At 38.1% G+C, this 26,004-nt stretch overlaps 1 protein-coding gene across 1 annotated transcript in view; it reads right to left on the bottom strand.

Annotated features, from left to right (window-relative positions):
• Nucleotides 1-26,004, bottom strand: part of LOC109912027 (ninjurin-1-like) — a 31,311-nt gene that overhangs the window by 3,068 nt on the left and 2,239 nt on the right. The window contains exons 2-3 of the mRNA XM_020511405.2: nucleotides 6,565-6,717; nucleotides 5,589-5,689 (exon numbers count right to left, since the gene is read on the bottom strand). Coding sequence (XP_020366994.1) covers nucleotides 5,589-5,689; nucleotides 6,565-6,717 — 254 coding nt within the window. The remainder of the gene's footprint in view (nucleotides 1-5,588; nucleotides 5,690-6,564; nucleotides 6,718-26,004) is intronic.

The raw sequence follows: 26,004 nt of genomic DNA on the forward strand, positions 1-26,004 counted from the left end.
TTTAGCAGAGGCAGCATGAGACTTGATGATCAATTTACTCTCAGGAGACAGGTCAATCACTGAAACCTTTTAAAGAGGTTTCATGCATTTCTTTAAACAGAATTTCTATTTTTAACTTACTTTGGCCAGTCTTCTTGGGCCTTGGGTGAATCAACAGATAAAAGTAGGTGAAAAGTTTGAATCCATCAGGCTAGTACCTTAGTTGTAGATCAGGAGGAGCTGATCCAACCAGTCAATATGTGAGCAACCTGCCACTACCTCCCTCTATCCCTTCCTTTCATCACCCTCCTAGCCCCTGATTTCCCCTTGACCTCCACTCTCTTTCTGATTCTGTGCTTAGCACACTAGCATTCCCACCCATGCTACTCTACTCCACCTCACATTCCATTTTCCTGTGGGTACAGTTCAACAACAGCTGAACACTGCCTTTTACTGGAGTATTCCCCACCTGACAGACATCTAAACATATAAATCAGACTGTTTTTCAGACAGAGAATCTTTTCAAAGGAGCGAATGCATTGCAAAGGAATATAAGAATAGTATTAGACCATTCAGCCCCTCAAGCCTGTTCCACCATTCATGAGGCCCTGGCTGCTCTGTGGCCTAACTACATATACCTGCCTTTGGCCCCTTATCCCTTCATACGTTAGCTTAACAAAAAAAATCTCAGATTTAAAATTAACAACTGACCCAACATTCACTGCAATTTGTCGAAAAGAGTTCCAAACATCTACTACCCTTTGTGTGCAGAAGTGCTTCCAAACATCTCTCCTGAACCTAGTTCTGACCTTATTCTCAGACTATGATCCCCTTGTTCTAGAACCAGTGGAAATAATTTACTTTTTTTTGGCTTGCCTTTTCATATCAATATCTTGAAGACTTTGATCAGATAAACCCTCAACCTTCTAAATTGTAGAGAAAAAACAGGCCCAATTTGTATAATCTCTCCTCATAACCCCTGAAGTCCAGGTATCATTCTTGTAAACCTATATTGTTCTCTCTCCAAGATCAATATATCCTTCATAAGGTGTGGTGCCCAGATCTGCAACAGAGTTGGATCACCTGCAACTGCTCCTAAATTTCATGTAAATACTGCGGTCATTCCCTTTAGCATTGTATACTAGATTGTCATAGAGTTTTACAGCGCAGAAAGATGCCCTTTGGCCTATTATGCCCATGCCTGTCAGCAAGAATCTATCTGCTGTTGTCCCATTTTCCAATATTTGGCCAGAAGCCTTGATCCTGTAGCACTTCAATATATCATCTAAATACTTAGAGTCATAGAGTCATATAGCACACAAACAGACCTTTCGGTGTAACAAGTCTATGCTGATCATAATCTCAAACTAAACTAGTTCCACCTGCCTGCGCTTGGCCCATATTACTCCAACTATTTCTTATTCATGAACTTATCCAAATGTCTTTTAAACATTGTAATTATACCCACATCCACAACTTCATTCCACACTCGAACCACTCTCCGTGTAAAAAAAGTTGCCCCTCGAGTCCTTTTGAAATCTTTCTTTCTCACCTTAAAAGTATGCCCTTTAGTCTTGAAATCCCCCATCCTAGGGAAAAGACATCTGCCATTCACCTTATCTATTACTTCCATGATTTTGTAAACTTGCATAAGGTCACCTCTCAAACCCCTATGCTCCAGTGAAAAAAGTCCCAGCCTATTCAGCCTGTGCTTTTAACTCAAACTTTCCATTCCCAGCAACACCCTGGTAAATTTCTTTTGAACCTTCTCCAGCTTAATAATATCCTTCCTATAACAGTGTGATTAGAACTGGACATCGTACTCCAGAACAGGCCTGACCAATGTCCTGTACAACCTCAACATAATGTCCCAACTCCTATCCTTAAAGATCCGAGCAATGAAGACAAAGGCTTAACTAAAATCCAAATAAACAACGTCTACCACTCTGCCCTCATTAATCTTCCTGGTTACTTCCTCAAAAATCTCAATCAAGTTTATAAGACACAATTTCTCTTGCAGGAAACCATGCTGACTATCCCTAATCATTCCTTGCCTCTCGAAATGCATATAACTTCTACCTTTCAGTATCACCTCCAACAAACTACCCACCACCAAAGTCAGACTCACAGGTCTACAGTTCTCAGGCTTCATCTTACATCCCTTCTTAAGGAAAAGCACAACATTAGCCACTCTCCAGTCATTTGGCACCTCACACGTATTCACAGATGATACAAATATTTCTTCAAGGTGCCCCACAAAGTCCTGGGATACACTAGATCAGGTCCCAGATATTTATCAACTGTTATATTTTCTAAGACCTTCAGCACTTCCTCTTCTGTACTATGAACTGTTTTCAAAACATTAATAATTATTTCTCTGAGTTCCCTAGCCTCCATTTCTTTCTCCACAGTAAAAAGTGACATGAAATATTATTTAATATCTCTCCCATCTCCTGAGGTTCAACACAAAGATGACCACTTTGATCTTTAAGGGGCCCTACCTCTCTCTAGTTGTTCTCTTGTTATTAGTGTACTTGTAGAATCTCTTTGGATTATCCTTAACTATATTTACCAAGGCTATCTCATATCCTCTTTTTGTCTTCCTCATCTCCCTCTTAAGAATGCCCCTAGATTCTTTATACTGTACAGGAGATTCATTTGGACCCAGTTGTCTATATTTAATGTATGATTCTTTTTTATTCTTTACTGGAACCTCAATATCTTTATTCATCCATTGCTCCTAATCCTACCAGCCACACCTTTAATTCTAACAGGTACGTAATGACTCTGAACTCTCATTATCACACATTTGAATGCCTCCTATTTATCAGATATCCCTTTACCTGCGAACAGCCTACTTCAATCAATTTTTAAAAGTTCTTGTCTCATACCATTAACATTTTTCTTATTTCAATTAAAAGCTTTAATTTTTATGGATGGCTTATCCTTTTCCATAACCATTTTGAAACAAATAGAATTATGATCACTAGACTTTTTAAATGTTGTGATGGCTCCAGACTCAACTACCCCTTCAGACAGTAAATTCCAAATACCCACAATCTTCTGGGTGAAAGGATTCTTTCCTAAAATCATTCCAACTTCCAATTTTTACATTAAATCTATAGTCGCTGCTTATTGATCCCTCTACTAAGGGGAAATGTTTATTTCTATCTACCTAGCTGTGAACCTCATAATTTTATACGTCTCAGTCAGGACTCCCATGTTCCCCCTGATCTTTCATTCCTCTTTACAAACCTCTGAGGTCCATGCATTGCAATGACTTCTGGAAACAGAAGTCAATACTGTAATCCATGTCAGCACATCAATTGCCATTGTGTGGAACATTGCAACTTAGAGGAAATGCTGCTCCCTTCACAGTATTTTCTACACTTAGGTGAACAACCCAGCATGTCTAGTCTCTTCACAGCTGAAATGCCCCATCTCAGGCAACATCCTGGTGAATCTCGTCCACTCCCTCTCTAGTGCATTCACATCCCTCCTGTAATAGAGTGACCAGAACAGCACACAGCTGTGTCCCTAACTATCATCTTATATGGCTAGATGCTGTATCCTTTCTTTTCAATTAACAATAAAGTACATTAAAACCAGCCATACTTGTACAATTAAAACATTGAAAAAAGTAAGTAATAAAATAACCTATAGTTTATATGACCAAAATGATGTTCAATACTCATTATTTCGTTTTCTTATCCCTGGCAGTCTTAGCTTACTGTTACATACAACTCTCCCTCAGTTAAATATAGCTTTTGACTGTTGACCAGATAGGTTTTCTTTCTGATCCAGATGACAACATTCCACAGAGCCGAAAAGATTATTTTCCTACTCCAGACTGTCATTCACTGTGGTTATGTACAATATTTCTGAGCCTAGGCAATTTCACTTCAGATTTCTAATCCATTTCCCTTCCAGGTCAGTAGCAGTCATTCTTGATGAGCATGTAGTTTCTCTTCCTACTGTGGACAATGTAAAAATCATAAAGAGTTTTTTCACAAACTCGATTTTGACCTCAATGGAGGTCACTGAATGTTGAAGAGAGATCACATAAATAACATCACTCTTTGCTCCAATCTCTCTGAAATATTAATCTTATGCTTTTAGCCCAGTTATAAAATATCCTTTTGAAGCAAAGTAAAACAAGTGGAATGTGCAGCATGGACTAAATCTTATCAAAATAAGTTTAAAACTTCTGATTTGATTGCTTATGTGCAATGAGTAAGGTTGCAAGTGCAAACATTTCTTGTACAGTTTGTCCTCGATGACTGTTGTAGTGCCCAACTAAGAACAAAGAAAATAAAATGAATTAAATCATAGTATTTTTGTTTTACTTTTATGGCTAGAAATCACATTTTGTGTTAAGTATTATTATTTCTGCTTAAGAGAAAGACACCAATTAATGAACAACATTTTGGGGAAAGCACCATGAGCATTTTAGAAAACATTGGAACAATGATTGACAGAAATCACTGTTTTGAATCAAAATGTTAGTTATGGAAATTAAAAAAATACTGGCATGATATTTATAGGGTTATTTGAAAGTCTGTTTCCATTTTTACAAGATCTGTATTGTGATGAAATATTGGCAATATGCTTTACAAGCTGGAAAATTTTCATCATTTTGTACATTTTAGATGCATCAGTTCTTTTTGCTCCTTTATCACTTAGCTGGTGGAACTATGAGGAGAATGTTTGATCCTGTCAATAAGAATTATAGCCCAACTCTTCACTTTGGGTGCGATTAACAATCTTGTCAAAATTGCATTGCTGCTCCAAAATTAAGTTATAGTTCAAGTTTCTATTCAAACTTATTTGCATAATCAAAAGCATAACCTTGCCATAAAGTTCAGTGCAATTGGACATTTGTTTCAAATGTAGCTCTTTTGTTCTTCTTGAATTAGAAGTTGTCCTTAAGGTGCATAAGCATGGTCCCTGTTTCAGTTTTATTAATGGAGCTAAAAAGGAGTTTGACACCCAAAAAAGATTTTGAGCAAGTCCAATCCACTGGCTAATGTTAGTAACTAGATTTTAAATAAGCGATAGCAACTTTTTTAAAAAAAGGACTTGATAAACCATTTCCTTGATGCTGTGGAGTGCAGTAGGCAGCTGATTTGCAAATTAAGTTGTTTCAATACTGAAGTTAAAAAAATCTTTTGAGTAATCTCCTGTCTAAAATATAACTTGATATGATGAGTCTCCTTGGAAGCCCGCAAATTGGCACAATTAGCAAAAATTCGTTGTGCTCATTCATTTGATTTGTAGGTGTGGTTAGTTTGGTGGGCATGGCTAGTTCTGTGGGCAGGATTACCTTTCATTATGAATTTTCTTAAACCAGTGCAAAAGAAGCAAAGAACTGATTTGCTCTGCTCATAACTTTTCAAATTTTATGATCTTTAGTGTTCGTTAGGTAGTATTGGGGGAACTGCACTTTTGTAACTCAATTTTACCCCTGTGTTTTTATTTAGTTATTCCATGAGCATGCACTTACAGAAGAACTCTTTTGTCTGCTTTAAGTTAAATCTTAATAGACGAGCTAACAAATGAAAGACAAGATAAATCTTCAAGCTGCATATATATGATAAGAACTAATATACCTGTCACTGAGCTTTCGCTCAGGATCATCACATTCTATGTTCTTTGATCCTTTATAAATTAACAGGGCTGCAACAATCAACTGAAGTATGATAGAGATGCACTGTAAAACAATAAATGTTAACATTTGACACAATTTGTACATATGGCAATATACAAAACCCCATATTTTTAACATGAATTACTCTAAATATAAAACAATTTATCATTGATATATACCTACACTTATTTTTGTTACATATTCTTGTAGCATTTTTAAATATATCACTGTTTAATTTTAGAATTAATCTTGCTTCTCTGCCTGCACATTTCTTGCAAGTAAACAGTTTAAGAAGATGTGTGTAGTCTTATTTGACAAATTAAGACATTTTTAAGAGGTTGCTCACCAAATATTGAATAACTGCACCCTTACTTCTTCAAACTACCCAATCTACGAAGGTGATCACTGACAGGTTATTTAAACTGAGTCTTAGCAAATAGAACTTAATCAAATTTCCTTAAAAAAATTGTTTGTGAGTGCTGTTAGTACTGACAGGGCTGTATTAATTTCCCATTCATTGGTGCCATAGTAATTGAATGAAATTTTCTAGCAATGCAGATGGGATTAGACATTCAGCATGAGGTCTGAAGTCATGTGTAGATCTGAAAAGCCAAGGGTGGCCACTTCCTTTCTGTGAAGGGCATTATTCAGATACTTTTGTCTTCACACTAATGCAGCAGCTTGATAATTAATTTTCTGGTTCTATCCTACAAATGACAGATTTTACTGAATTCATTTTAACAAGTTGCTATGAGAGATTTGAAAGTAAAATGATTTTGGTTAACAAAATCTAAGGTATTGCCACAAATATGGGTTCTTATGATGTAATGTTGAATTCAATAATTTGCAAAAAAAAAATCTTGTTTTTGCTAGTTGTACATCCTAAACACTGGGGCCTGTGCTCACATTGTATAGCAAAGGGTATTTCACATACATACCAATAGAACAAATAGGAAATAGTAAAACTGTAGTTCCGGGCCTTGTTGCAGGAGATGCTTCATCTGTGATGCATTTGCAGTAAATAGAGCTATATCTAGAAAGCCCTGAGCAATGGTCTTTGTTCTAGCAAATGTGTTGATGTTCCTTATTACCTGGAACAGAAAAGAAACTATAAATACAGGTTATAATCCTAGGATTTGCAGAATGGCAGATACCTAAATAATCCAAGAACTAAAAAGAAATGCAATCCAAACTCACTGCAAAGAAATAACTGTAACCATATTTATTATTTTGTTGAAAAGTAGCACAATTCTCTATTTTGTTTATGGTCCTCTAATGAGATGGAAGTAGTGTGTAGTTTTGGGGGAGTGCCATTTCATTAGCATGAATGAAAGAATAGCCAATCATGGCATATCTGTAACAGTCATCTACTCACTCTTCTTAAACAGCTAATGAGTTGCATAGCTGATGTAAGTAATGGAAGGTTTGGAAATGTTTCTATGGGTTGAATGTGGATGTGCAGAGGACAGATCACAAATTTGGAAATCCTATTTGAGGTCCTGAATGAAAAGCCTTTGAAGATAATGGAGAAGCAAAAGCACATCAGTAAGTGACAGGCAATGTGAATGCTGAGGACATCAGATGTTGCCCTAGAGCATAATTGTTGGTGTAATGTAACACCAGGACATTATTTTTGTGCACCTGAAGGATTTGGAACTGACCTTAGTGAATGTTCTGGGTGAGGCAATTATAAATATTTTTAATATCACCTAATCTATTCCAGAGAAGTCACCACTTGAGGAGGTGGGAGGAAAGGCAAATGGGGTGGAAATTAAGAGATGACAAGGTGTAGAGCTGGATGAACACAGCAGGCCAAGCAGCATCAGAGGAGCAGGAAAGCTGATGTTTCGGGTCTGGACTCTTCTTCAGAAAATGAACACATTTTCTGAAGAAGGGTCCAGACCCGAAACATCAGCTTTCCTGCTCCTCTGATGCTGCTTGGCCTGCTGTGTTCATCCAGCTCTACACCTTGTTATCTCAGATTCTCCAGCATCGGCAGTTTCTACTATCTCTGGGGTGGAAATTAATTGGTGTTATGATCCAATTTGTAGGTTGAATCCCTCGGAAGTTTCTCCAACCATGTATATGTTGTTCCCCACTAAGTAAGGGAACGTTCAATATTACATCTTAAGGTTTTGATTTGTCAATTAAACACTGCTGACCCTTCTGATTACCAACAACACTAGATACACACGCTGTATAAGTGAAGGTTTCACCCAGGGTTACTGAAGGTGTAGTGATGGGATAAATGATGACTGATTTTAGCGCAATTATCACTTTATTTAACAATATACATGCATCCTGTGCCTCTCAAGACTCCCTCAGATGTACACACCTTGACTCCACAAATAACTACAGAGAGTCATGAACACAACTCAGTCCATCACGCAAACCAACCTTCCATCCATTGACTCCAATTATATTTCCCGCTGCCTAGGGAAAGCAACCAAAATAATCAAAGACCCCTCCCATCCCAGTTATACTCTCTTCCATCAGATTGAAGATATAAAAGTTTGTTTACATGTATGAATAGATTCAAGAACAGCTTCTTACCTGCTGTTATTAAACTTTTAAATGGACCTCTCAAATTTTAAATGTAAAGTTGATCTCGTGCTCTGAGCACCTTTTTTGCAGCCATAACATGGCATTCTTCATTCTGTTCTATTACCCTAATACACTTTGCATGGTATGACCTGCCTGTACTGCACGCAAAACAAAACTTTTCACAGTACCTAGGTACATGTGACAATAATAAATCAAATCAAACAACTTTCTACAGAATGGTAACTTCAATCAAATTGTTAAGTATGATCAGTCTTACACCTAGTGCTTTTCCACTGAAGATAAGAAAATATTCCATTATTCCATAATTTTTATTTATGAACAATTTTCACATTTAGTTTCAAATGATGCAACCCTACTCTCTTCTTGGATACCAAAGCTAAAATCAAGCTTTATGCAATGTGTTCAATGTTTGTAATCCAGATGTTCTAAGGATTTATCAACACTTTCAGAAATCTATCAGAATTGGGGAAGGGGAACAAAAGGACATAGTTTTTTTTTAAGAAAGGGAATAAATTTTCAGCATTCCAACTGGCTCTTCATGCATGTAAAGTTTATGTCAATATTCTTCTCCCAATTAGTAACTGACAAAAGATTAACAAGTGACTGCAACATTTCTGCACATGACTTTCTTTTGGTGTGATTAAATCACTCTGTCATATTTCTGATATGGCTTGTCAGGTTATGTCCATGGACCCACATCATTTTGAGAACTTCAAGAACTGTCTCTTTTAAAAATAAAATATTCTTAATTTATTTGTTTCCCAGGTGTCAGATTATATTTAGTATCAAAACAGTTACCTATTCAGTAAATTTGTAAGCAGCAAATTGAGTTGATACTTTACATGATACAGTTGCTATCATAAGCCCTGCTGTACACATAACTAACCAATAATCTACACTCTTTCCAGGCAATACTAACTGCAAGAAGTTTGCATAAAGGATGCCTTAATGAAATAATTGTTAAAGATCAAATAAAATTGCTTACCTGTGATAAATCCTGCTTATTTCCATTGCTTGAATGGATTTAGTAACAGATTAGTCAGAGCCATAACTCTGATAACAAAGATTTAATCCTGACAGGTTTGGTTGTCTATTTACATTGTTGCAAAGGTTATAGGTCTGCAGTCTCTATTTTCTTGCATTCAGAATTGCCAACTTCTTTCATAAGCAGACTTCACATTCTGAATGAGCAGGATTACTGTTTCATTGTCCATTGTTTTATCAATAGAGCTAGAAAGTGCAAAGGCAAGGAAGTAATGTAGACTTGAAGATGTGGAAACATTAGAGCGGGTGCAGAGAACATTCATGAAAACAGTTTCAGGGATGAGGGATTACAGTGTAATTTAGATAAATTAGAGAATTTGGGATAGTTCACTTTGGAGAAGGGCAGGTTGGGAAGAGATTTCAAAAATGTGTTTAAATTCATCACAGATTCGAACAAAATAGATTTGAGGTAATTGGCAAAAGAAGCAATGGTGACATTAGAAAATACATTTTCATATGGCAAGTGGCTAGGGTCTAGAATGCAAGACTTGAGAGTATGGTGGAGGTTAGTTTGATAAAGGAATTCAGGATGGAGTTGGTTTGTTGTTTGGAGAAGATATGGGAGCGAATTGTTTTTTCAGATATCTGAATTGTGAAATTAAGTTGTTTCTTAAGAGAGAACTTCTTTCCAAGTGTTAAGCTTTCTGTATATGAAAGACCTCCTGATACCATTCCCAAAATTATTTCATCCACTTTCAATTATTTCCCCTTTGTTCTCTGCCTGCTGTTTAATTTAAAGTGACATTCCAGATTATTTCTTTCCATAACAGTTATTACCTCACATATCTCTGTAGGACCATGTCTCAGATATCTCTTCTTTCAGGTTGAAAAACTCAAGTCCTTTCCACCTTTTCCTTAAATACAGATCCCAAATGCTAAAAACTAGCCTTCTGGCTTTTGTCTGCATACCATATTTTCAGTGCTTGAATGTCTTCTTTGCTTCTTAGCAACCAGACTATAATACAACATTGAAGATCCACAGCATTATACAGTCTGATCACAACTTCTTCTGATTTGTATTCACCTTTGTACTCAGTTTGGTAATTTAATATTCTATTAACATTCCTGTTTTCTTCCTCCATTGTTTGGACACATTGAGTCTTAATTCTGATATGATTTCCAGATTACTTTCAACCTCATGCCTGGCTATTTAAAGCATAATTTATTTGTCTTCCCTACATGCAGTACTCTACAATTGCCTGTGCTCTTTAAGAGAGTTAGTACCTAAAAGGATGAAATGACATCGCAAGAAAGCTTTGCCCATCAGGACATAAAGCATTGTATTTGGGTGGAACTAGCAGGTTTCTATGTTGTTGCCCTAAGAGCTAAGTTCCATGTGGCTAAACAATAAAATATAGTTACCCTTAAATCTGGTTTGAGGTCTCACTGGAAATTATCATAATTCAGATGCAATGTAACTAAGTGCAATGTAATTAATGATTAACAATTAAGTACAGTGCAATAAAGCTATTCTGTTCAATAAAACTGAGCATCTCTTCTGAATTTGCTTGGTATCATTAATTTAGACTAAGACAAATAAGAAGGATTGGTGGCAGGGGATCAATCCAAAGCATTTCAGATTGTACCACGGGATGTGATAACAACAGACCGCCTGTCTTAAAAATATATTCACATTCTTTCTGTGTTGTTAGGCTAAATTCCTGGAACTCACTCTCTAATGGCATTTTGGTTCTACCTACACCAAATGGACTGCAGTGGTTTAAGAAGGCAGCTCATCACTTTCTCAAGGGCAGCTACAGATGGGCATTAAATGTTGGCCCAGGCAGTGATGTCCACATCTCAAAAATGAATGAATGAAAAAAGCTGCCATAGTGGCAACAAGTGGGCATTATGTCTCATATAACATGCAAGCAACTGGAATCCTCAACAAAAGCCACAGCCATTTGAGGAGAAGAAACAAGACAAAATTTCCAGTAAGAAAACTATGAGTATATCATTAAATTTTCACCAGTTTAGAAGCACCCAGAGCCAGTCGGCTACTGTGAAGGCCCTACAGTTAAGAAGGCTGTTGAAGCAATATCAGGACACCATTAGAAGCTCAAAGGAGCTGGAAAGTGAAAAATGCTGAAAAACCTGTGAAGTCTACAGAGAGTCTTACCAAAGCCAGAAGGAGAACACTCCAAATCATAAACCTAGGCTGAAGAGGTCAAGTGGTCAATACAGCAAAAATACTTAACTCTTCAATAAAGAGTTAAAGTTCTTGCATTAAAGGAAGAATTCTAGGCTAAGGAGCTAAAAGAAAGCTTAAATTGATTATTTAGTAAATGAATATTGCTATAAGCATTTGACCTTTAATGTAAGAATTTTAACTCTTTGTCAGGAAAAGAGAGAAAATAGACTTTGAAAAGAAAATTCTTTAAGAAGTTCATTAAACTGAGAGTTTCACTCAACTAGCCAGGGTGAAAAAGACCAAGGCAGAAGAAAAAATTACAAAAATCATGCATTTGAAGACAGATGTTAGATGTGCAAACAAAACATATCTTGGAGATGCAAAAATAGTGCAACACCATCCTTTTCAGCATAAAAAGGCTCAAATCTTACAGAGAAGCAAAAAAGCACAAATCATCAATACTTTTAAAAAGAGTAAAAAACCCAATGGAAAGAAGGGAAAATGGTGAAAATTTAGTTTATTCTCCATCTTGGGAAAATTAAAAATATGTTTCTTCATTTCAAGGTATTTCAATGATCTCGCAACATTTTAAAAAAAATTGAGCAGAAATAGGAGGATATTTCTGGAACATTTTAAAGTTTTTTTTAACATTAACTAGCAGAAATTAAAAACAGTTTTGTAAAGGAAAATGAGAAGATAGAAGTAAAAAATGTTTTTTAAAACAACAAAGCTTCTTCATGATAAAGAATTATTAACAATTCAAGTACATTATCTTGAAAATATAAAGAATGCAATATTGGAAAGGAAGCTCCCAGTTACATAGACCTATGAGAGATTTCCTGATTGCATATTTGGTCCTGTAGTTCTGACAGAGACGGATCATGGAACATTGTTTTCACACTTAGATGAAAAAGAAATGTTAAGAATGCAACATGGATACAATAGTTTCATATTCATCTGATGAGATTTGCATTCAAGACTGAATATATGGAAGGAAGTTTATAAATATCAGCAGATGTCCCCTTAAGAGAGACTCTTGCCAGTGAATTCTTTACCAGCTGGTCAAACTCAATTCATAGACTCGAGCAACAAAAACTTAATGGCCAACAAAACAAACGTGAAAAAGGATCCTAATGTCTCACCATACATCACTCATTTATAGAAGGCTGGCCGGTAAAGAAACCTAATGTCATAATTATGAAAATTTATTTTGAACGTAGGAAATCCTTCACAATGGTTGATGACTCTTTTTCCATGATAAACTGGTTATCTCTCCCTCACTGAGAGCTGTAATATCCTTGACAAGAGACGCCTAGGACACCTAGCTTTCACCAAATGTACAGCCACAATCACTAAACAGATAGAATATTTTATAACAGCATTGAAAGAAGAGAACCATTGATTTCTATCACCTTTCCCCCTAGATCGTGGGAACTGGTAGGGACTGACCTGTTTTTGTTTGAAGGCTGTTATCTGATAGTGGACGACAATTTTTCTCAATGCCTCCAAGTAAAGAAATTACACTCCACCACCACAGTCGTCAAAGTCCTACATGAAATAATGCCACTCATGGAGTCCCAGTTGTGGTTAATCCAACAATGGATCACAATTTGCCAATGAAACTTTCAAGAACTTTGTAACAATTTTAGGATTCCAAAACAACACTTGTTGGCTAGAATATCTTCAGTGATATGAAGAAACTAAATGTGGAGTTCAGTCAGAAGCTTCTTAAAGGAGAACATAGACTCTGTGATAACAAGGTGTAGAGCTGGATGAACACGGCAGGCCAAGCAGCATCAGAGGAGCAGGAAAGCTGATGTTTCAGGCACAGCTTTACTAAACTACGACCCACCGCACTCCAAAATAATTTTTCACCACTGGGACAATTCACGGGTAGAAAAATAAAAATCTTACTGTTGTTTCAAAGTGGTCGACTCCACAAATGGGCTCCATCAATTTAAAAAATGCTATTACGAAGAGCATAAATTCTGTCAGGAGCAACTAGCTAATGACAACAGACAGTTTTGTATCAATACACTGCCAAGTCAGGAGTAAGGTCAAGTGGTGTGGATCAAGGAAATCAATAGGAATGGTGCTGTTATAAAATATGTACCAAATTAGCAATGATTGTACCTCATTAACAGATTTGAAGGAACAGAATGTTGAAATTGCAGACACCTCATCTTACTAAAGCATCATGACTCATTAGGATTAAATGCAATGAACGGAATGAATGACACCAAGAGCCTGATCAGCCGCAATTGATGTCAACATGAGGTCAACAAATAAATCAGCTATACTCAAATGACCGAAAAACCAGTCCTCCCATTTCAAAGCACTGTTTGTTCAGAAAGGATAGTAAAACACCAGAATCAAAAGAATTTATAAAGTCAGAGTCTTAGGAAGAGATGGGATAGTTGGGGCAGTGGTAATCCTATTTGGCAAACCTACTTTGCTTATTTGAAACAACTGTATAAAGAATTAAACAACCAACCAAATAACTTGTAGGAAGATGTTGAATAAGACAGCTAATACCTGACATCACAAGATAAGCCTTACTAAACAGGATACAAAAGATTGTTCCTCGGAGAAGCTAATCAGTTTCTAAGTTGCTTTTCTAGTTTAAAGTCTGAGAAGATTTGTAGCTCGGGTTGTGGATGTGGTTGTAGACATACTCGCTGAGCCAGTGGGTTTGGTTGCAAATGTTTCGTCACGCTGCTAGGAAACATTATCAGTGCACCTCCGGTGAAGTGTTGGTGTTCTGTCCCGCTTGTTATTTATATGCCTCGGTTTGCTGGTGTTTTTGGTATTACTTCCGGTTTTGTTTCTCAGTGGTTTGTACACAGGGTCTAATTCAATGTGTTTGTTGATGGAGTTCCGGTTGGAATACCAGGTCTCCAGGAATTCCCTGGCATGTCTCTGTTTGGCTTGTGCGATTATTGATGTGTTGTCCCAGTCGAATTTGTGTCCCTCGTTGTCAGCGTGTAGTGAGACAAGTGAGAATTGGGCATGTCTATTGGTGGCTAGTTGATGTTCATGTATCCGTATAGTCACTTGTCTCACTACACAGAATTCCACTGATGATGTTACCTAGCAGGGTGACGAAACATTTGCAACCAAACATACTGGCTCGGTGAGCGTGTCTATAACCTTGCTGTTCTAGTGCTAAATTCCATGTAGCTCAATAGTAATGTGTACTTTCTCTTAAGTCTAGCCCAAGGTCTCACAAGAGACTATCATGGCAATTGTTGTCAATGTCTTACAAATTACCTTCATATTCTCCCACAACACTCTAAGATAAATACAACCCATCACTAGAATTTATTTATTTGAAGCCTTTTCAGTTGTCTAGGACTTCTATCTCATTTGTAAAATGTTTTACATTTTCACTTTGCACTTATTTTAAAATGTCAAAAAATGTCTAGTAGTCAAAGAAAGAAATTGCTTTATTCGTTCATATTTTCAGGGCAAAATAAAAAATTTAAAACTGCAGTCACTATAATCAAGTAAACATGGCAACCAAGATGCACACTGCAACATTTGACAAAAAGCAGTGACATTAATGTCCGGATAGCCTGATTTTTATATTATGTGGATCAAAAGGATATTTTTTTTCACCAAGATACCTGAAAAATTCACCAGGGTTTTTCTACAAATAGGGACACATGGAAATTCAACTAGTAGAGCAGAGGATGCCTTTAAGAAAGACCAATTTAAAAGAGAGCACACCCTCATCACTGCAGTGAAATGTCAGTCTAAATCATGTGTGAAAATTCTGAAACACATGTACGTTAGATTTAGCAGTAAGAGTGTTACGATCAAATTATTTCCCAAATCTAACCTGTTAAACATGGAACTTTACAAACTTAACATTTGTAGCAGCTCTGTGGTTAAAAAAGAGCAGGAATGGTTCTTGTATTCTTTTTGTTTGCCTGGGCAATATTTGCTTCAGATGGTTTTAAATCTTAATGGCATTTTTGTCTACTTGTCAATTTCTTTTGTATCAACTTAAATGCAATTGGATACACAGATCAAAGAACTTGGGAAAATGTCTGAAAGCTGTTCAGCATATTTTCTGCATAAGTGCTCTTTGACATTAGGTGAAGCAAAGCTGCCCTGACATCTGTTAGAGGCTTTCCAGAAATAATATTACGGAATATTGATGATGCCATTAATACCACATTATAAGGCGCTATATAAAATATCATTGACTGCAACAGAAGTATTGAACTTTTACAGAATAATATTCTGATCTGATTTTGGGAATTTGCATTCTGTGAGATCAGATAAAGAAAGATAAGAACTGAAACTATGGCGACAAGCAGCAAATCCATTAAAACTGCAATTGTACTTCTTTCATTGAAATTAATGCAAAACATAGCCTGGTCTGAGTATATCAGCAGAACCTACAAAAAGAAGCTTGTCAGCACAAAATTGCTTGATGCTTTTTTTCAGATTTTCATAAAACAGATTTTGATGTTTTCAATGATAGTTATAGACAAAAGAATAAGTAGTAAGAAACATTGCTTCCAGCTGGGAATGCTCAACGTCAATGGTGTTGTCTACTGTTTGTCAAGTGTGATCCCCTCTATCAAACCATGCTTTACATGGTGAGTTTGTAGTCCTTTCACCACACATACAAACATGGTAGAAGATTTAGCCTTTAAACCTATTCTGTAATTAAATTAGATCATGTTTGACCTGTATACCTCAAACCTATTTATTTATTTTAGATTGATATTTCTTGATATCCTCGCCTAACAAGGTGTCTACCTGAGTTTTGAAAATTGACTAAACATTCACAGCGCTTTATATGAAAATATTCTTCCTGATTTCACTCTGCACACTTCACACTTAACTGCAGTTAACAGTTTACTTACAACCAATGCCAGGCTTAATAAATATTGACATGAGAGATATTTTACCCTATCTTTTCTTTAAAAAACGTATTGATGCCTGACTGACTTTCTTCAATACTTTTGTCCAATTATCTATTCTCATGATTGCCCAAAGATCCTCTTCAATATGTAATCAATTTCATTAGCTATTTCCTCAAATAAAAATGAGGCAATAATGTTGAGAGTTACAGACTGGATTAAATGGGTGTTGTGAATACCTTTGAATTAATCCATCAGTTTCCTATCTGAAATGAAAATTGTTTTTAAAATTTGCTTAATTTAAAAAAAAATACTTTGCTTATGACAAAGAGCAGCTTCTCTGCAAAAAAATCAATCCAGAGGAATTGTTAGGAATATTTACTGTCTCCAAGGTGTTAGATAACTTTTAAAGCTACTGCACACTCTGAGACCTCTTCTTATTTACTTATATAATTCTATTATTTTGTTATATAATCATTGTAATACTGTTCTCATTGTTTATTTGTGCCTGTCTAACCAGCTTTGTAACAGCCTTACATAGCTGCCTGTCTGCCATTAACCTAGTTGTTAAATAGACTATTTAATTACATGAAGGCCCTCAGCTGAAACTCATGACTCTGAATAGATGTCATCCTTGAATTGAAGGACAGCTGATGACGACAAAATCTAATGATGCATAATTGAAGAATCCTCTATAAAGGGAAAAATTGGCTTGCAGCACATATACCATTTCAGTTCTAAATTGACATTTCATTGCACATTTACCTCTGGTATGGATCTTATCGTACAGCAATTTGATAAGCTTGTTAGCATGGGTGCTGAGAGTGTGTGTTGTAGAGTACAGAGTCGGCAGAATGTCCATTAATGTGGAACATTGATTAGACTCCATTGATGCAATTTTTCACTTAAGTGATCTAACTAGTGTTATTTGTTAAACTCGCAGAGTTTAACTTGCATTCAGCCACATGATGGACTCCCACCAATGCTAATTAAAGGGATCATCAACAACTTTCAGATTAGCTTAATTGATTATCAGTGGCTATTGTTGAGTTCGTAGGTAGGTTCTTCAGTTTTGTGCTTTGTCCTGCTATTTAATGAAATATGCAGCGAGTAGTGTCACATGTGATGAAGGTCTTAGTTTTCAAATCATAGATTCTGCTCACACTTGCTCCCAGTCATGTGTCCTGTAGATTCCATTGTTATGAAACCTGACAAGAATAATGAGCTAAGGCACACTGTGTAGTTCAAACTACTAGACGAGAGAATGCAGGGAGGAGTGGGAGAAGTACATTCAACAGGAGATCATATCAGCTCAGGGACTTTAGGAATCAATTGTCAACCTCAACATAAACTAAGAGCACCCTATACAATGTCTCTGCACAGACTTTGTAAAGGCTGCAGCTGTATTCCCTTTTGCTGCTTGACAGTGACTGGAAACGTTTTGGCAAGCCTGACCAATGTACCCCTCATTTCTGTGAGTGCCAATCAGTGAATTTCTGTATGTTGTCCCATAGAAGTCCTCATTTGAGTCTGTACAACAGAGCTCATGTGTGACCTCGCTTGTGATGAGCTGGGATCTGCCGTATCCTTTCTATAATATTACACTCTAGACCACTTATACCTAGTGTTACACTGTGAACATAGGACCATAAGAACCAGGAGAAGGAGTAGGCCATCTGGCCTTTCAAACCCGCTCCACCATTCAATAAGATCATGGCTGATCTTTCTGTGGTCTCAGCTCCACTTACCCACACCCTCACCATAACCCTCAATTCTTTTACTATTCAAAAAATTATCTACCTTAGCTTTAAAGACATGAGGAAGCCTTAACTACTTCGCTGGACAGGGAATTCCACGGATTCACAACATTTTGGGTGAAGAAGTTCCTCTTCAATTCAGTCCTAAATCTGGTCCCCTTAATTTTGAGTCTATGCCCTCTTGTTTTTGTTTCACCTGCCAGTGGAAACAACCTCCCTGCTTCTATCATATCTATCCCCTTCATAATTTTATATCTTTCTATAACATTCCCCCCTCATTCTTCTAAATGCCAATGAATATAATCCCAGTCTACTCATTCTCTCCTCAATGGCCAATCCTCTCAACTCTGGAATCAACCTCGTGAATCTCCTCTGCAGCCCCTCCGGTGCCAGTACATCCTTTCTCAAGTAAAGAGACCAAAACTGCATGCAGTATTCCAGGTAGGGCCTCACCAGCACCCTACACAAACATAACATAACCTCCCTGCTTTTAAACTCAATCCCTCTGGCAATGAAAGACAAAATTCCAATTCCTTCTTACTTACCTGTCGTACCTGCAAACCAACCTTCTGTGATTCATGCATAAGGACACCCAGGTTCCTCTGCACAGCAGCATGCTGCAATTATTTACTATTCAAATAATAGTCCTTTTTACTTTTATTCCTATGAAAATGGACGACTTCACATTAATCAACATTGTACTCCATCTGCCAGACCTTTGCCCACTCACTTAATCTATCTATATCCCTCTGCAAACTTACAGAATCCTCCACACACTTTGCTCTACCACTCATCTTAATGTCATTCACAAACTTTGACACGCTACATGTGGTCCCCAACTCCAAATCATCTATGTAAATTGTAAACAAATGCGGTCCCAACACTGATCCCTGAGGCACACCACTAGTCACTGATCGCCAACCAGAAAAGTGCTCATTTATCCCCACTCTTTGCTTCTGTTAGTTAACCAATCCTCTATCCATGCTAATACATTGTCTGTAATGCCATGCTACTTTATCTTATGCAACAGCCTTTTGTGCTGCAACTTGTCAAATGCCTTTTGGAAATCTAGATACACCACATCTTCTGGGTCCCCATTGTCCACCTTGCCCGTAATGTCTTTATAGAATTCCAGTAAGTTAGTTGAACATGACCTGCCTTTCATGAACCCATGCTTCATCTGCCCAGTAGGACAATTTCTAGCTAGATGTTTTGCTATTTCTTCCTTAAGCATTTTCCCCACTACAGAAGTTAAGCTAACCAGCCTATACTTCCCCATCTTTTGTCTACCTCCGTTTTTAAACAGTAGTGTCACATTTGCTGTTTTCCAACTGCTGGAACTGCCCTAGAATCCAGTGAATTTTGGAAAATTACCACAAGCGCATTTGCTATTGCTTCCGCCATCCCTTTTTCCACCCAGCGACGCATTCCATCAGGGCCAGGAGACTTGTCTATTTTTAGATCCATTAGCTTGCCCAACACTACCTCTTTCATGATAATGATCATTTCTAGACCCTCAGCCACCTTAGTCTCCTTGTCATCAATTAATGGCATCTTATTTGTGTCCTCCATTGTGAAGATCGACACAAAATAGCTGTTCAATGCCTTGGCTATTTCCTCATTTCCCATTACTAAATACCACTTTTCATCCTCTAAAGGACCAATGTTTACCTCAGCCACTCTATTTCATATATTTGTAGAAACCTTTGCTATCTGCCTTTAAATTCTAAACTAGTTTAATCTCTTAATCTATCTTATTTTTCTTTATACTTTTTTTGTGGTTTTCTGTTGACCTTTAAAGTTTTCCCAATCTCCTAGTTTCCCACTGGTCTTTGCCACTTTATATGCCTTGTCTTTCAGTTTGATAGCACCCTTATTTCCTAAGACATCCATAGCTGATTACCCATTTTATGAGAGGCCTTCCTTTTCACCGGTATATACTTTTGCTGAGCACTTTAAAAAATTGCTTTGAAAGTCCTTCACTGTTCCTCAATTGTCCCACCATAAAGTCTTTGCTTCCAGTCTACTTTAGCCAACTCCTCCCTCATCCTATTGTAGTCTACTTTGTTCAAGCTCAGGATTCTGGTATTGGATTTTATCTTCTCACTTTCCATCTGTATTCTAAATTCAACAATACTGTGATTGCTCCTTCCATGAGATCATTAATTATTCCTGTCTCATTATACAGGGCCAGATGTAGGATAGCTTGCTCCCTCGTTGGCTCCATTACATATTGTTCAAGAAAACTATCATGGATATGTTCAATGAACTCCTCCTCAAGGTTGCCTTGACCGACCTGGTTCGACGAATCAACATGTAGATTAAAATCCCCGCGATAATTGCCGTACCATTTTTACAGGTATTAGTTATTTCTTTGTTGATTGTCCACCCTAATGTGATGTTATTATTTGGTGGCCTATTGATTACACCTATGGGTGAAGTTTCCTTCTTAGAATTTTTAATTTCTATCCAAATGGATTCAACCTTATTATCCACAGAACCTATATCATCTCTCACTACCTCCCTGATCTCATTCTTAAATATCAGAGCTACACCACCACCCACCCCGACTTACCTTCTTGTCTGTCCTTCCAAATCGTCTGATACCCCTGGATATTTAATCTGCAGTCATGACCATCCTGCAACCATGTCTCCATAATGGCTACTATTCATTTGAGATGATTTGTGTCGATTTGTTTTGAATGCTATGAGCATTCAGATAAGTGCCTTTATACTGGTTTTTATATTTTATTTTTGAATTATAACATTTCCATTAATAATATCTCCTGAATTCTCCTTCTTTATAACTTCTTTCATAGTCTTCAATGTAGTTAAACCCTCCTGCACACATTAACATGCTGCCTTCTTTTCTATTTCCCATTATACTCAATGTCGTTTTCCCCTTCCCTTCTCCCCAGTTCACAGTTTAAAGTGCTAGTGATCACCCTATTTACCTGTTTTGCTCGAACACTGGTTTCAGATTGGTTCAGCTGGAGACCGTCTCAATGGTACAGATCCCTCTTGTTCCAAAACTGATGCCAATGCCCCAGGAAATGAAGCCCCTCTTTCCCACACTACTCCATTAGCCACGAGTTTACTTCCCTAATTTTCTTAGAACTCAGCCAAACTGCATGTGGCTCGGGTAGTAATCTGGAGATTATAACCCTTGAGGACCTGATCCTCAATTTTCTTTCCCAATCCCCAAACAGGTCCTCCTTGCTGGCCTTGCTCGCCTTGCCCATGTTGTTCATCCCAACTTGGACCACAACAACAACAACTCGATCCTTCTTACAAAGGATGCTATCAATCCCACCGAAGTATAGAGTACCCTACAGCCACCACTTGTCTTTTTGCCTCCCCCTCCTGAATGGCCTCCTGTACCATGATGCAGTTGTCAGTTGGCTCATCCTCCCTACAGCCTTTTTCCTCACCCACACAGGGAGCAAGTACCTCACACCTGTTGGACAAGATCAAGAGCTGAGGCTCCTCTGTTCCTGAATACAGGAACCTCCTACCTGCCTCACTTGAGGTCACACCCTGCTGTCCCCGATCACTGATTGAACTTGAAGTATTTAATCTACTAGATGTGACTACCTCCTGAAGCAAACTGATGTGCCACAGTGTTTGAAGCTCAGATTCCAGCTTATTAACTCTGAGCCGAAGTTCCTTGAGCAACCAACATTTGCTGCAGATGTGGTCACCACAATTTGCAATGCGATCAGCCAGCTCCCACATCTTACAGCTACAGCATATCAACTGCCCAGCCATCTCTACTTAGTTAATTATTTTATTAAATTATATAAATTTATTAATGAGTTAATTAATTTCTTAATACTTCTTTGCTGTGTTCTTTTTCAAATTTAGTGCAGATCTCCTACCAGCCAATCATGTCACTTCAGTTTTCTTTGCAGCTATAATGTGCCCTGCTTCGCAGCTATAATGTGCCCTGAGCACGATCAGTTTTATTCTCGCTCTGTGCTGCTGCTCTGCCCTCCAACTGCTCCCTGCAGTGAATGTGAAACTTTTGTCTCAAAACTACCCTCTCTAAAGTTGAGGTTGTTTGGCTCGCTGAGCTGGTTCGTTGTTCCGCAGACATTTCATTACCCTGCTGGGTAACATCATCAGTGCAGCCTCCGATGAAGCGCTGTGTTTTCCCACCCGCTGGATTACCTCACTTCCAGTTCTCCTTCTCAGTGGCGTGTATATGGGGTCGAGCTCTATGTGTTTGTTGATGGCTTTCTTCATGGACTACCAGGCTTCTAGGAATATTTGTGTAATACAACACTAGGAAGATACTACAGGCCCCGACACACTCACCACACTACCTTACAATAGGAACACATCTGAACTGAACACAAGACTCCTATGACCACTGGGCATCAGAGTAGCACACAAACCCACATCAAACCTACGACAACTGCTCACCTGAACCAAAGACCTACTACCCACTATGGACAGGACCAATGTCATATACCCAGCAAGGTAATGAAACGTCTGCGGAAAAACAATGAATCAGCTCGGCGAGCCAACCAACTACAACATCCACAACTCGAGCTACATATCTACTCTAAAACCTTACCCTCTAAAGTATGTGGAATTGTCAATATTTGAGCACGTATGAATCAAACAAATGTATTTCTTCATTATGAGTCTTTTCTTCCTCTACTACTTCTTGCTCCTGCACAACCATCTGGCCAGGCTGCAATTCTTCTGGTATTTATAAGAGAAAGGAGCAAGGTAGGGTGATTGTTTCAGCTCCCCCTTGACCACTGTTTTAGTGTGACTGTTAAATGGAGTAAGGATATATATTTATCCCCATCCCCTGTTGGTTAGGTACTGTGGCCTGTTATGCAACATCATCTTCTGAGAAGGAAGTGTATCAGCTAATGTGGTTTAGGTGACATACCTAACAGTGTGTACAGGCTGTGAGTCATAATATGATGTTTGCAGCATTTCAGTCTAATCCTGAAGTGATGTATAAATTGGGATTGAGAATGATGGTAGCTGAATGAGAATGGAGCAGTTCATGAGGCTAGTAATTCATGTGTAGGAAAAGGCATTTCAAGATGAATTTTCTCACCTTGACCACATGTGTGAGCTCATTCAACTGTTTGGGGTACTATATCCTGGTTCTTGCAGTTACACCATTTACACTGACTGTAAATGACATCTGTTGTCATTACCTTCACAGTTGGTCTGGTGGGCTGCCTGGCTCCATGTCCATAAAGGAACCCTCACTTATTGTCCATCCAATCCACAAAGGCCCCCAGGGCTGTTACTGATGACCTTCCAGCATGGTCTACACAATGTTTCATTGTTAAACAGTGTTCTATCTGCTCAGAACGTTGTCTTCAGTCACTTCCAGCACCTGTTCCAGCTAGAATGCACCTCCCCTTTTAAAAGGTGCAGACTGGCTTTAAATATTGCATGTGGCTTAACGAGGTCCAAGTTTAGATCTCCTGTTGAATTTATACAGTGATTCTAATAATAAACTCAATTGTTATCTGACGCAGTTTCCAAAATCTTTCCTAACGTTGAGTTCATTGACAAACCAGACCCAGAATCATTTCTCCCATCTTGTGATTCTGAAGCATCTGAGTGACGGTAGGCATGACAATGGTGAAGAAATGAATCTGTTTATGCCTGCTCACATTCGTAATCCTTCTTGTTAAATTTCCCAAATGTATTTGCTGTCAGAAATACCTCACTAATCTGTTTCTCGAATTCAAAACCCATAGTATCACTCTGACATTGAAACCTGAAATAGATCCCAGTATCTTTATCTTAGCTTTTAATTAACTTCTAAGTTTTCCATAGTGTATCCAGGATTCATTATTTCCATTAGCATGAAAAGCAAGACATCTTCCTGGCTAAGCTCTCCATCCCCACATGTCAATAATATATTCTTTGAGATATGTCTTCCAACTATGAGAAGTGTAGGTCATAAATTAAGGATTAAAGGCTTTCCTTTTAAGCAGGTGGAAGTTTGCGGCCCTTGCAGTATAATGTTTGTACCTATGCAAGTTTTGATCTATTGTGTGTGATGGTGTTTGTTTTTTGTTGTGTGTTGAGAGACTAACTAGTCACAATAGGGATGTTGGAGTAGGTAATGTTAAGGATGGCATGGGGGTTTAAGGATGCTGAAAGATCTCATGGATACACGTTCTCAGACATTCTGAGATCATGCAGAGTACAGAGGAGGTACTGGTGTAGTTACAATATTAGTAGACTAATGATCCAGAAACCCAAGCTGATGATCTGGGGACGTAGAATGAATCCTACCATTGCATATGTTGAAATTTGAATTCAATAAAATCTGGAATTAGATTTGAAACCAGCCTTATGGCAACCGTGTAACCTCTGTTGATTGACATCTGGTACACTAATATCCTGTAGAGAAGGAAACCTGCTGTCCTCACTTAGATAAATGACATAGATCTTGGTGCCCATTTAGCTACTATCTACTAAGTGGAAGATACGTTCTTTGTTCTGTTTAAATTGCAATTGTTTTTTTCAGAATTCTGTTAGTGTAAAGGGTAGACATTTAACTAAATCTGTCCTACATGTGATTCCAGACGTACAGCATTGGGGTTAATCCTTAACTGTCCTCTGAAATTGCCTAGCAAACCATTCAGTTGCATCAAACTACTACAGCTTAAAGAAAGGAATGGAATGTGACAGACCACCTGGCATTACCTCAGCATCGAAAGCAATGACAAAAACAGCCCTGTTAATCCTGCAAAGACCTGCTTACCAACATCTGGGGGCTTGTGCCAAAGTTGAATGAGCTGTCCCCAGTCATACTGGTAGAATCATAGCCTAAAAGACAATGTCCCAGACACCACCATTACTGTCCCTGTGTATGGCACGGCCGACAGACAGGGCAGAGCCACCAGAGATGGTGGCATTATGGTGTATTATTGGGGTAAGAGTTGTCTTGGCATCCTCAACACGAACTCTATTCTCCATAAAATATAATGGCATTAGGACAAACCTGAGCAAGGAAAGTTCCTGCTGATTAACATCAACCCTCACTGTTAGATAATGAATCAGTAGACCTGCATGTTGAACACCCCTTGGAGATGCACTGAATGAGGTAAGGACGTAGAATGTACTCTGAGACTTCAATGTCCATCTCCAAGAATGGCTCAGTAGCACTACTACTGATTGAGCTGGTGTAATCCTTAAAGGATGTAACTGCCAGATAGGGTCTGCAGCAGTGGGCGAGGAAACCAACAAGAGGGAAAAATCTACTTGAACTCACCCTTACCAATATACCTGTCCTAGGTGTGCCCATCCGTGATATTATCAGCAGGAGTGACCACTGAAGAGTCCTTACAGAAACAGAGCCCACATTCACACTGCGAATACTTTCCATTGTATTGTGTGGTAGCATTCCTGTGCTAAATGGGACGGACTCTGAATAGGTCTAGCCACTCCAAACTGAGCATCCATGAGCTGTTGTGGGCTATCAGCAGCAGTGGAATTATGTTCAACCACAGTTTGTAATATAATAGCTCAGTATATCTTCCTCTTTTTCAGTGCCATCAGGCTGGTAGATCAACCTCCTTGTTGAACAGAGAGTGCAGGAAAGTGTAGCAAGAGCAGCACCAGTCTAATAATAATGTGTCAACCTAATGAAGCTACAACACAGAACTAAAGAGCAGGAGCAGCATACTTTAAAATGTCAGGAGGGGCTCAGTGCAGCAAAACATACATTTCATTCAAGAGTTTGTGTCACCTCCGTCATGAAGACTGGCTACAAAGATCATCTACTTGAACAGCATTCCAAACCATCCCCAGAAGTATCCAATGATGTTGAATTCTGTGAGATTATCAAGTAGAAAATGGGCCAACTATATTCTATATAAAAACCAAAAGAACTGCGGATGCCGTAAATCAGGAACAAAAACAAAGTTGCTGGAAAAGCTCAGCAGGTCTGGCAGCATCTGTGAAGGAGAAAACAGAGTTAATGTTTCAGGTCTGGTGACCCTTTCTCAGAAC

The sequence above is a fragment of the Rhincodon typus genome, chromosome 15 (genome assembly GCF_021869965.1).
Source record: "Rhincodon typus isolate 14 chromosome 15, sRhiTyp1.1, whole genome shotgun sequence".
Taxonomy (NCBI): Eukaryota; Metazoa; Chordata; class Chondrichthyes; order Orectolobiformes; family Rhincodontidae; genus Rhincodon; species Rhincodon typus.